This window comes from Anopheles marshallii, chromosome 3 (assembly GCF_943734725.1).
Source record: "Anopheles marshallii chromosome 3, idAnoMarsDA_429_01, whole genome shotgun sequence".
Taxonomy (NCBI): Eukaryota; Metazoa; Arthropoda; class Insecta; order Diptera; family Culicidae; genus Anopheles; species Anopheles marshallii.
This window is the reverse complement of record NC_071327.1, coordinates 71900885-71912969: the sequence shown is the minus strand read 5'-3', so window position 1 is coordinate 71912969 and position 12085 is coordinate 71900885. Positions and strand designations below refer to the sequence as shown.

Genomic DNA, 12085 nt, shown 5'->3' with positions numbered 1-12085 from the left:
CTAGTTGTTTGATGATCTACAATGTTTCGTAATCTGCATATGAGTGCGAAGGTTTGCATGAGTCGAGAGTATATCTGTTTTGGGGGAGGGTGTGTTATGTGTATTATAAAAAGTTATTTAAAAATAAATAATTGTTTGATTCATGGAGTAATGGAAAGTATAGTTGCTGCTTCCTCGGCGGTAGCTTTGTTGCAGCGGAACGCGGAGAGAATTTCTTATGGCTCTATCGTTGTAGTGCTAGCGGATTTATTTGAAAATTGCTCATTTGTTCGCCGGACCCGCCGTTTCCACCAGGAGATTCTTGCTGATGCTGATAATGGTACGCCGCCAAAGAAGGAGTGGTTGTCGAAGACACATCTATAATAAACGATTAAACAGAATCATTCGGCGCGCATTAAAGAAAACAGAACATTGAACCCAAATATTATAATTAACGGAAAAAACAGATTGGGGAGTTACAACTGATCCGAAACTCTTGATCGACGAGATTCTATGAACAATGGAAGTAGATCTTCACCAAAAATGTTATACTTTTGAGTATTATGATCGGAGGTAAGGAGATAAGCTTGATTCTAACACTGCCATTTGTCTATTTCACTTCATGGAAATGAATATGCGTTAGCGATAAAATTAGCCACAACAAAGAAAATGTTAAGATCATTGTGGTGATCCACATGTCCGTAGTTAACCTCCCAGCGTGTGGACCTTGGAGAAAATTGGTTTTTGGATCTAATACTAATACCTAATCTGTGATTCGAATTTGTCAAACTCGAATAGTAAACCTTGAAGGATCTTGCGTTTAATCAAACGGAGCTTGTTGTTTAGTAGTGCATTACCGACTGACCGAATTAAAGAGTTAATAATAGACATAAAACAAATTAATAAACCCTTCAAATTTATTTCTTCATCTCTGCCCACTATCTAGCTATCCAACAGCTCTGTCTGATTGTTTTACCCAGCTCCTAGCCCTTTTATTCACATTATTATAAGTTTTTGTTAAGTTAACGAACATATTGCATTCGTGTATTCGTAATATATCTTAGCTCGACCTCTCTTTATTCGTAAATTTCATTTTTCGTGAAATATTGTGTTTAGTGCGAAGGACATGTTTATGCCTGTGCCGAACCATACCTTGAAAACTCGGTGCAATGTTTTTTCTTACAAAAATATATGTAATTCTCTTCCATTACTTATTTCTTCTTTCCGAAGTTATTATGAAATTATGATGATTATTTTTTTATTCCGAAGGTATGATAAAAATTTATACCTCATTTATAGGTTAAGAAAAAGCTGATAAGCTGAATAAGCTGAAGGTGAAAATATTATTCAACATAATTTTCTTTATATAAAAACGATTGTAATCAAATTTAATTGAAATCGGTCATAGCATACCGTTGCTTCCATTGTGCGGGTTGGGTGTTGATGGTGGCGATGGCGAATCGAGAGATATTACTGACGATGAAGGGTCTTCTGTAATGTACGCGAAAAGAAAAAGAAAATGTACTTTATAGAATCAACAGTATCTTCTCATTTGGTTTGAAAGCATCCTACTAAGTGAATAAATCTAATTATCACACTATAATATTCACACGCCGTTATATAACCCAATATACGAAATGTTTTTCTTCAACCAATACTATTGTGTAGATACTAATAATATAAATCATATTGAGCTTATAGAAAATTAAATTAACTTAATTTAACCGTGATAAACGCTTATTTATGTTCGAATAGATAGCAGATGTTAGCTCTGCAGAGGACGGTGGTATACGATCCAACACAAGATCGCTGATCACAACTACAAAGTAGCTTTTCTCAATTTTTTTGTATAACATTGAATACCCAAACTAAACTTGAGAACAGGAAACCACATAGTCCATGGTGGTAGCAATTAATAAGTAATGGAAATAATTATAATTTGAAAAATAATTCATAAAAAAGAAACATCTGTTTTGTGTTATAAACACAAAAACTGTCAATAATTAAAAAATAAAAGAAAAACGAAGACTGTGACAATATAACGAAATTAGCACATAAATTTGATTCGATGCATAGAAAAACATAATTTGTTCCAGACGACGGAATAAAGGATCAAGCATATCGATAATTACAGTGATATAATTTAATTGTGTGAGACAATAGGTACAGAATGTTTTAATTTTATTGTTATTCCCGATTTAATGAATGAATTATGAGAATATCACACATATACACAATAGCATCGCATTGTAATGTTGGTATGATAAAAAATCTATTTTCACCAACTGCCCTTTACAATTCAACCATTGTAAAGCAATTTTTCGAGCTATCTCAATTTCATTCAACATTTGAGTTTCACTTTCTAAATGAGTTTATGTGCCTTTCGCGATCTCTTTTTATTTTTCGAACCGCTCTGTCTCTCACCCTTGGGGCGAATACTTTTTATACACATCGGAAGGATAACTGCTGTATTATGGTTTGTTATTTAAGTCCCTGTTTTTTTTAAATATCTTCATCGTTATCTAGTATTTCCTCGCTGATGACAACACTCTCACTTTCCACGGGATGTTGTTTGTCTGAGTTTCAGAGAGAGCGGTCGCAAAGGAAAGCAAAGGAAAGAGAGAGAGAAAGATGAAGAAATAATTGACAATTAGACAAATGCTATTTTGTCATTAGGCGGGCATATTTTTTTTAATGTTGTGTGTGGGTGAGTTTATGTGTACACATAGAGACAAAACATAATTGAAATTGATAAATAAAAAACAACAGAAGAGACGTGTCGTTTGGGATTTGCCAACTTCCTGTTGGAATCACTGTATGGAGGTTCACTTTTTGCACTATTTTATTGCAAACTGTAATTAAGTGAATAAACTTAAAAAAAAAACAAAAAATAAACTCTTGTAAAGTACAGCGAAAAATAAGTTCAATATCAATTGAAAGATCCAATACCATCGTATTGTATCAGCCAATAAGTAACAGTTTGATTCATCGCTTGAACGAATAGTTATCTGATTTACCAAATAATCAAGGCCACTTAGTGGACATGTTAACAACTTTACATACACTAGACTAGAGTGTTAACTTTATGTAAAAAGGCGAAAAAAGTATTTTTGGGTTGCACAGACCAACGCTACCGACCTACCGATAGGGGCTACTGATGAATTAAAAAAAAAGTGTTATAATACGAGAATATAACAAATTATTATCAATATACGAGAAATTTTCATACTTTGACATTATTAAGCACATTATTAATATGGACAGAAGGCACAAATAACATAAAAGTAGGGCTTTTCGCTAAAAAGACATTTGAGAGAAAAAGATCTTTTTGAAATTCCCGACACTATACACTTCAAAGTCTGATTCGAAGCAAGCTGTCCTGGGTGGGACGTATTGTTAAGATGTACATTTATGATCATGCCAAGGATTAAGCATACACCATTTTAACGGAAAGAAGCGTAAAGCATTCTCTATTAGGGACAGCATTAGAGTGCTAAATTAACCTTAACTTCTCGAAAGGAATTCAACAGTTATGTATTCCAAGTCCATCATCAAACAACAATCATGCCGTGAATCAGTTGCAACTGCTCGGTTACAGATGTTTGAAAAGCATTACCATTAGTAGGAACGCGACATTCCCTTTTAACGAAATGAATGTGCTAAATGTTTCAAGAATGATTACAGCAAAAAGAAAGGCACACCTTAAGCCAATTTTTCTCCTTTTATCATGAAATCAATTTACATTACACTGAATGTATGGCATATTTTGATAGTGTTTGTAGTTGTGTTAGAGCAATTGGTAAATGTTTACTACAAGTGCACTTACCGTTAATTTTGCAACGCGTTACTACCGCTCCCGAGCCAGCCGATGAGCTTCCGCTGGCAGCAGATGTGGAGGAAGCGGACGATGTAGGATTGTTCGAACTTCCTGCACCATTTGTGCGGTTATTGTTGGTTTTCTTCCGCTTTGAAGGAACTTCATCATCGGAGTCACTCAGTGTCAAATCAACCTTTCAGGGAAGTAATTAGAAAAATAGTTTATTAAGCTCAGACCATGGCCATGTTGGTGGAATATTTTTCAAGACATTTACCGTTTCACTGGAGGTAGTAGTTGAAGTGGGTTCGTTAGTTGAGATGACCGAAGTCTGCGATACAATACTCGGTTTTGGTGGATCCGTAGTTATTACTTCTGCAAAGACAGAACAGGAAAGAGAAAATAATATAGAGAAATATTACATTCAAAAACAACATAGATGATATTTATTAAACTATTGAATCAGGCAGTGTAGTAGTTCCCACTGAGGTTAAACCAACATACTTTTGCTCACTCTGCCTAACTAACACTCATGCCAGCCAAAACTTAAAAGCAGCATATGCTGGTTTGCTAGGTGGGAATTGTTTCAGTAAAAATCACAGGAATATGATAAATAAAATGTAAGCAAAATTAAGTAAACAAGACCCATCACATTTTCCCCACTTACCAACATCATCCGATATAACTTCGACCTTTTGCACAGCTTTGCTAGGCGACCCATCGTCAGAATCATTCTGTTTGACGCGTGTGCTCCATGAGCCGTCATTGTGAAGCTGAATTTCCGTATCTTCGCTCGACAGCTTATGTGAAGCCAAAACCTCTTGGAAGTACCTTCAATAAACAAACGCATTAAATTAGGTTAGGTGCTGTAACATGATTGTTTCCTTTGTCGCATTCAGATAAATACCCATCGATTACCAGATTGTTGTACACAGCCGGTTTGTCGCAAACCGGACAGTTCCACGTTGGTTTGCGTTCGTTCATCTGCAGATATAATGACGCATCAAAGCACTGCAAATGGGAGCAGGTTGATGAGCTAAATGCGGAAAAAGATAAACCAAAATTGTACATTCCTCAGCAAAAATTAAATCATTGTCGGTAAAGCCGGTGGAGCTATAAACTAACCGACAAGGGGTGCTCATGCGCATCTTTCCCAATGGACAAATTAACGATACTTTCAACATCGTTGTTGCGATTTCACAGTCAGCATCTTCTTTCAGTTTTTCTTTGACTGCAAAAAAAAGGAAAATCGCAACACGCGTTTACATTATTACACCGTTGGGCACTATTACAGTGTCATGCGGTAACTCACTTAATGCTCGTGTGTAATCAGCTGCCTTTACACCCTTTGTTTTCAGCCTTTGAAGGAGTTGGGCCGAGGATAGCTTGCGGACCAAGTAACAGGACGCAGCATATCCGCGGTTGTACTCCGTGCACCAGGACACGGCAATGTGATTCGCGACAGTCGGAGACAGCTTCACTTGCGGTGTAATGTTCACCGGTCGCGGAGGTCTCTTTGGTTCTACACCGGGTTTGTTTGTAGGTATGGGATTCTGTATGGATTTGCGAAAAACAAAACCAATGTTAGATAAAGATAAACAATAAAAGCACAGCATTTCCTAATGTTTTTCTTCTTACCGGCAATGGACACAACTTGTTGTTCACTTTCACTACAATGTTGGGCGGGAAATAATCCTCCTGTTCGCAGGTTGTTTCCAGCAGACAAAATCTAAGCTGCACCTGCACGACATGCTCCATTTTGTTCGGGTTGCTGATATCGCGGTTGAGTGCAATTTCGTTCGCCTGCTGAGGTGTTAGATGAAAGTAAAAGGAACCTTCCTGCACCCGTTGCGTTGTGTTGCTAGGAACCAATGTGGCCGGTTTCAGCAGTGTTGCCATGACATCGAAAAAGGCCAGCTTTTTCAGTTGTACGTCTGGATAGACCGGGTAATCGCCGTACCCCGGCACACCGATACCGTTGGCATGCACTTGCTGCCCGACCCGGTTGTCACTTTGTACGGCGTTGGCATACTGCTGCTGGTACATTCCCGCTGTCGTACGCGCGTTAACACTGTGAACGTTGTTGCTGTTGGGGTTTGTCACGACGGTACCGTTATTGCCGATGCCGCCAGTACCACTGTTGATGTTAATATGTCCACCCGATGCCAGCAGCGACTGAACCGCTAGGGCGTTACTATCGACCGACTGCAACACGACCTGCGGCAGTAGCTGGCTCACTGTACCGCCAGCTGGAACAGTCGATGAAGTTAAAAGTTCCTGAGCCTCTTGCTGACTGGAATGAGTAATTGTTCACCTAAGTTGAGCTCCTATGCGAAAGAAAAAAAATGTACAACTAAAACAAACGTACGCTTTTCGATGAAGCTCACGAACTCGATGCTTCAGTACAGCAACGTTTTGTCGCACTAAACTCAGCACGCGATCAACTAGATCCGATTTTCGGCCGCTTCGACTAATGTTATTTTCACCAAGTAGCTGTTGTAAATCGCAGACTCGTAGTTGGTGTACCAGTTCCTACAAATAGTGAAGAGAAAAAGCAGAACACACACACGACGCTTACAAATAGCATTCAAAAGAATTGATACTAATACTGCACACAATAGGCAAGAGTTCAATAGACGCCAATTCGTGGAAACCGTTAGCAAAAACTCTCTTGTTGTTGCGCCATTTTTGTTTATTCCATACACCCAGCGCACGCTTCATACTTGCCGAGCACACCCGGCGTGGAGAGAATCGTTGTTGCATTTGGCCTAGGTTTACCTAGCTCGAGATATACACACTCACAATTCCTAGGATGGCATGTTCCATCCCACATTTGGGTGCATTTTGTAAATAGTTCTGCAATACCTTTTGTTAAACGACGCTGTTTTTGCAACACTGAATTCTCGACGCGCTCGACCGTTCCGATCGAGCATGATTTTATAGCTTTTCTACCACAAAACACAACTGACGTCCAGCGAATGCTCAACCTCGGGACCGAAACATGGTTCCACGGTTTACAGAGCAGATAGGGCAGAAGCGACTCGCACGCATACCAACAAACAAACAGATATGTTATACGAGCTATACCCACGCACACATACATAGCGTGGTGTACTTCTGCCGCCTGATTTGCACACTCGGTTAAAAGTGTGGTTTGATTTCTTTTATGTTGGGGAGGAAAAAAAACCTATCCCAGGATGCTGCCGAACGCAAGCGAAGTATAGGCACTTCGATAACTAAGTTAAGGTATTTTTCCGGTTTGCAAATAGCTTTCATCGTTCGTTTGGGAGCTTAAGCAACATAATTTTGGCGAACATACCGTAACATGGGGAATTATCCACACGCGCAACATTTGTTCCATTTTGGACGATAGTTCACGAGGGAAACAACGCTTCAATCATCACCATTGCAACATCTTCACTTTCCCGTTAGAAGGAATGCAAACGTTGTAACAAAACAAACGCATTTGTATACTTTCGTGATTGGGCATTCGGCAGCTCTTGCAGATTTGCGTCGATTTCTGCTAAACTCTACATATTCTTTGCCGGAGCGATTGAAGAAACTTGCGATGTGTATTTTGGCAGGACATGGACATACCTTGAGCTCTGAAAATTCAGCGGCTTGCCGCGTCTTTCTCATCTTCTACTGACTGCTGTAGTGGAATGTGCATACGCGACAGAAGCTTTCTGCAAAGTTACATCGATTCGGCATGCAGGATACTAGCGGCATATGGTACAATTAATTGATTTTGATAACAGTAAAAAATAGAAAAGCGTACTGAACTCCACGCACAACAAGAGAACAATTTACAATGCAGCACGCACACGCAACGAGCTGACAGTTGACAGCTGCGAAAAAGATCAGGACCGAAGGAGGCAAACGACCAGGTTCGGTCATTTGTTTCACCGCGAGAAAACATGGATGAGTGTGGTAATTAGAAGAAGGAATTTTCCGCCCATGAGGATTCTCAAACATATAAGAAATCTATTGGGAATAATTAGAAAGAATTACGAAAGGAAGTAAAAGGAAATGTACAGTAGTGAGGTTATGCAAAGAAATCATTTTCATAAAAAAGACCAACATCATTTTTCACTAACTTCACCAGATTACCAGAAAATTATGGCAAATTTGGGTGAAGTTAAGACGAAGAGCCTGAGTTTACCACACGTTCTCAACTTTAAATTGCCTTGAGCAATTGAAAATGGAAGACAATTGAAACCTCCGGTGCGCCGTTACGTGAGTGGTGAATATAAAAATTCAAATAAAAAAAATCACCTCTTCTATTCACCGCACAAGCTTCGCTAAATACCTTGGCAATTTAACCGTCAACGCCGTACTTCAGAAAATCCGTGCTCCTGCTTTATCCGGAAGTTCCTTGAACGAATAAACGAGAGTTAACTGGTTATCTTATTTACATTCTTGCCTTGAAAACCGTTCGATAAACGCACTTTGGCAGCCGGATTGGATCAAATTGAGATAAAAACGCAAAGTTTTGATTTTTTAAAGGCATAAAACACCAATAAAGCCACTTCATTCGTCCAGTGACAGTGCCGTGATTGGCAGTGCATACCGAGTGTGTGGAAAAATTGGTTTACGAGTGTTGTGTTTGCCATAATTTTAGGGTGTTTTAATTTGATTATCCTCCAAACGAAGCCTGCAAAGTGTACTCTCGGCCACTAGGGGTTGTATTTGTTCTACTCACAACGAACATTGAAGTGCTGGAAAGCGGACGAAGCAAACGCATTTGTACCCCCAGAACAAACAGCAATCTGGCATCACGAGTTAGCCGGCAGACACAGACCGGACGGAGCAGTGGTAGAGTGGAGATCATGCGCTCATAGTTTTGTCATACGTGTACTAATCGAATTTGTGTGACCATTAAGGTACGGGGTGCCGTATTTGAGGGAGTTTGTTGGGTCGTTTGTGCACGGTGCACGGACCGAGAGGACAGTAAGGGATAAGTGTTACACGAGGGAAGTAGAGCATGATGAAATTGAACAGACCTCGGTGGTCGCCGCTTCTTTGGCGGATTACTTTACTGTGCGCCGTGCTGCTATTTCATAACCCCGCGGTGCATGGAAATGACGAAATTGCCACCGAAACTCAGGTAAGTTGTTTTGTTGCGGTAATGAGATGTTAGAAATTGGCTAACATCCTTAGTGCAACCAGTGACCGGTGTCTCGTGGTACACGATTAGTAATGTTTGTTTTGTTTCTTTTTTCCCTATTTCTCCTCTGAAGCCGGCCGAGGATGCTGAGCTGTACGAAACTCCAAAGATAGACTCCAAACGCATGTATTTTGCGGAACATTTCGATGATCTGCACCAAGACGATGCGATCGAAAAGCGCTGGGTTAAATCCAAAGCAAAGAAAGACGATGCGGCTGAAGAGGTGGCCAAGTACGATGGCGAATGGGCAGTCGAGCAACCGCAAAGACCTATCCTCGCAAACGACTATGGCTTGGTGCTGAAATCTAAAGCCAAGCATGCTGCGATTGCATCACATTTGCTACTGAACCGACCATTTGTGTTCGAGGATAAGCCACTGGTGGTGCAATATGAGGTAAATTTGCAGGAGGGTCAGGAATGCGGCGGATCTTACATCAAGCTACTGTCTGTCGGTGATGGCACGAAGGATTTGAAACAGGTACATTTGAACAATGTGAAAATCTATTGTTATGCATAATACGCTAAATCATGTCTGTTTTCCCTCCAGTTTCATGACAAAACGCCGTACACGATCATGTTCGGTCCGGACAAGTGTGGTAACGATGTGAAACTTCACTTCATCTTCCGACACGTCAACCCAGTCAATGGTTCCATAACGGAAAAGCATTGTAACAAGCAAAAGTAAGTTTCCGGCGAAGCTTTCCTGTTGTATACATTGAAGTTACATTTATATTCTGTTTACTTCGCCAGAGACCGGCTAGATGATCCCTTCAAAGACAAACGTCCCCATCTGTACCAGCTAATTATTCGTCCGGACAACACATACACCATTCGCGTTGATCACAAAACTGTCAACGAAGGTTCGCTGCTCACAAACTTCACCCCGGCAGTAAATCCACCGGCCGAAATTGACGATCCGGAAGACCGTAAGCCCGAAAATTGGGACGATCGGGAAAAGATTCCCGATCCGGACGCAACAAAGCCGGACGATTGGAATGAGGAAGAACCGGCCCAAATTGCCGATCCGAAAGCGACCAAACCGTCGGGATGGTTGGACGATGTGGAGGAAATGGTACCGGACAGTACGGCCGTAAAGCCGGCAGATTGGGACAATGATATGGATGGCGAATGGGAACCGCCCCTGATTCCGAACCCACTGTGTGAAAAGGCGGTCGGTTGCGGTCTGTGGAAACCACCGATGGTGGCAAATCCTAGTTACAAAGGCAAATGGCGTCCGCCGCTAATCGCGAATGTAAACTACCAAGGCAAATGGGCGCCACGAAAGATACCGAACCCGGACTTTTTCGAAGATTTGACTCCATTCCGAATGACCCCGATTGTAAGTGGAAGAAATCCTTTTTTTAACTTCACGAAGAAGATAGCACGAAGTTTAATATGCTGTATGTTTTAGGCTGCGGTAGGCTTCGAAATTTGGTCCATGTCTAGCGATATTCTGTTTGACAATGTTGTCATTTGTGATGATGAAGCTGTGGCGGACGATTGGGCAGCACAAACGTTCGATCTTAAAGTCAAAACACTCGATCGGCAAGCGGTAAGTTTTATGCTTATAATGTTCATCAAATACAAGAATGTGAGGAGTAGCGATGGGTCATACGACTCATTTCACAGATTGGCTCGGAGTCCGATTATTGACACCTTTGATCCTTTGATTTGTGATTTTATTGTTGCAATATCAATAACGATCACAAAACACCCAAAACGCGTAGAAACGGGAAATTACAGAACACTTGTTACATCTCAGTTCCTCAGTGTGACAAACCGACGTTACTGTATTAATTGAAATCGGTGTAGCGTACCACACTGATAAACTACTATTTTCTCTACCTTCTGTGATATGCATGATCAACTCCTGCAGCAAACACTCTGGGACAGAGCGATGAGATATATAAACTACAAACCAGGTTATTGGGGAGCATATTTCGTTTACTGTTCGATACCGTTGATCGCCTACATATGGTTCCTATGGTCGCGACGTGATACAGAGGTGGTGGTTTTGTTTTTTGTTTAAATGATAAAAATTATAGCTATTCGCCCGACATCTGAACATGAGCTCGATATTATATAGCGTTCGTTCTAGTTGATAAACATAGCTTAATTCACCTCGTTCTTCAATTACCACCCAATCACCCAGAGTGTTCTTTGTTATCGTGATGCTAAACAGTAGTTATTTGCTAGTTAGTAATCTCCTTCACTCTTCCTTATCTGAATTCCACCCCTTCCATAAACAGGAGACCTTGGTTTCGCGTGTCCTTAAGTATTGCAATAGCAACCCGTGGATGTGGGCCGTGCTGCTAGTAGTCGTAGGCTTGCCAGTTGCCATCATGATTTACTTCATGTGCTTTTCTAAGGTAATTTATTGCGCTCACAGTGTGATTTTACGCTTGACACCTGTTTGATTTAATGTTTTAACAATATCACTCTTTCCTCCATCTGGCCGAGAAGGCTGACGCTAAGGCGGAACTTGGGCGGAAGAAGAAGAACGATGATTACCCAGCACCGGAAGACGAGCTGGATGATATGGCCGGTTCTGGCGAAGTGGATGAAGATGGTCGTACAAGTAAAACAAAGCTGAACGCTGCCACAGCGGGGTCCTCCGGGTCACGATCTGCCAGTAGTGCCGGTGAAGCTTACGGAGAGGACGAAGACGAACAGGAGGTCGATGAAGCTGATGGCGACGAAGAAGAAAATGACCCACAGGAAGAGGCTCCGGAACTGGTGTCGGCCGGTGACGAGGATGCATCCTCAAGCGATGCACCGGTAGATAGTAAGAATTCGGAAGGTGCGGAAGGCCTTAAGAAGAGAAAAGCTCGCAGAGACTAGAGGCAGTTAGTGTAGAGGCGGAGGATGATGAGAGTAGAACAATAACTTTGAGCCGTTTCGGTGAGGGTAGTAGTAGTTTGTGTGGGAACAGAAACAACAGGTAGATCCGAAGTAATCCGTTAAATTATAAAGCTTTAGCATGAATCCATACGATCGATCTATTTCAGGACATATTAGCTGGTTATGGTTTTGTATCCATTCAATCTACACATTCAGATATAATTTCCAAACTTAAATTTATACGAATAATGCAGCAGTAGGAATTATTGAAATGGATTTAATTC

At 41.0% G+C, this 12085-nt stretch overlaps 2 protein-coding genes across 2 annotated transcripts; one reads left to right on the top strand and one right to left on the bottom strand.

Annotated features, from left to right (window-relative positions):
• Positions 1-223: 223 nt before the first annotated feature.
• On the bottom strand, positions 224-7432 carry LOC128713985 (E3 SUMO-protein ligase PIAS2). The gene is made up of 11 exons (XM_053808860.1): positions 7391-7432; positions 6162-6325; positions 5432-6086; positions 5106-5346; positions 4919-5024; positions 4701-4829; positions 4461-4624; positions 4071-4168; positions 3806-3989; positions 1393-1470; positions 224-357 (listed from the first exon to the last, which is right to left on the bottom strand). Exons 1-11 carry the CDS (start codon positions 7430-7432, stop codon positions 224-226), a joined length of 1995 nt encoding a protein of 664 aa, XP_053664835.1.
• A 1345-nt stretch (positions 7433-8777) lies between these two features.
• Positions 8778-11801, top strand: LOC128713986 (calnexin-like). Its single transcript, XM_053808861.1, has 7 exons — positions 8778-8900; positions 9034-9438; positions 9508-9641; positions 9711-10299; positions 10372-10512; positions 10837-10965; positions 11424-11801. The coding sequence occupies exons 1-7, from the start codon at positions 8778-8780 to the stop codon at positions 11799-11801; spliced, it is 1899 nt and encodes a 632-aa protein (XP_053664836.1).
• Positions 11802-12085: the final 284 nt, after the last annotated feature.

What these genes read in the sequence shown, in the direction of transcription:
- LOC128713985 (XM_053808860.1), bottom strand. Translation starts at nt 7,432, where the DNA reads ATGAGAAAGACGCGGCAAGCCGCTGAATTTTCAGAGCTCAAG. An exon ending in ACAAGTTGTGTCCATTGCCG is followed by an intron (nt 5,347 to 5,431) that starts GTAAGAAGAAAA and finishes AAATCCATACAG; the next exon opens with AATCCCATACCTACAAACAA. An exon ending in CGCATGAGCACCCCTTGTCG is followed by an intron (nt 4,830 to 4,918) that starts GTTAGTTTATAG and finishes TTCCGCATTTAG; the next exon opens with CTCATCAACCTGCTCCCATT.
- LOC128713986 (XM_053808861.1), top strand. Translation starts at nt 8,778, where the DNA reads ATGATGAAATTGAACAGACCTCGGTGGTCGCCGCTTCTTTGGCGGATT. An exon ending in AAATTGCCACCGAAACTCAG is followed by an intron (nt 8,901 to 9,033) that starts GTAAGTTGTTTT and finishes TCTCCTCTGAAG; the next exon opens with CCGGCCGAGGATGCTGAGCT. An exon ending in CATTCCGAATGACCCCGATT is followed by an intron (nt 10,300 to 10,371) that starts GTAAGTGGAAGA and finishes TGTATGTTTTAG; the next exon opens with GCTGCGGTAGGCTTCGAAAT.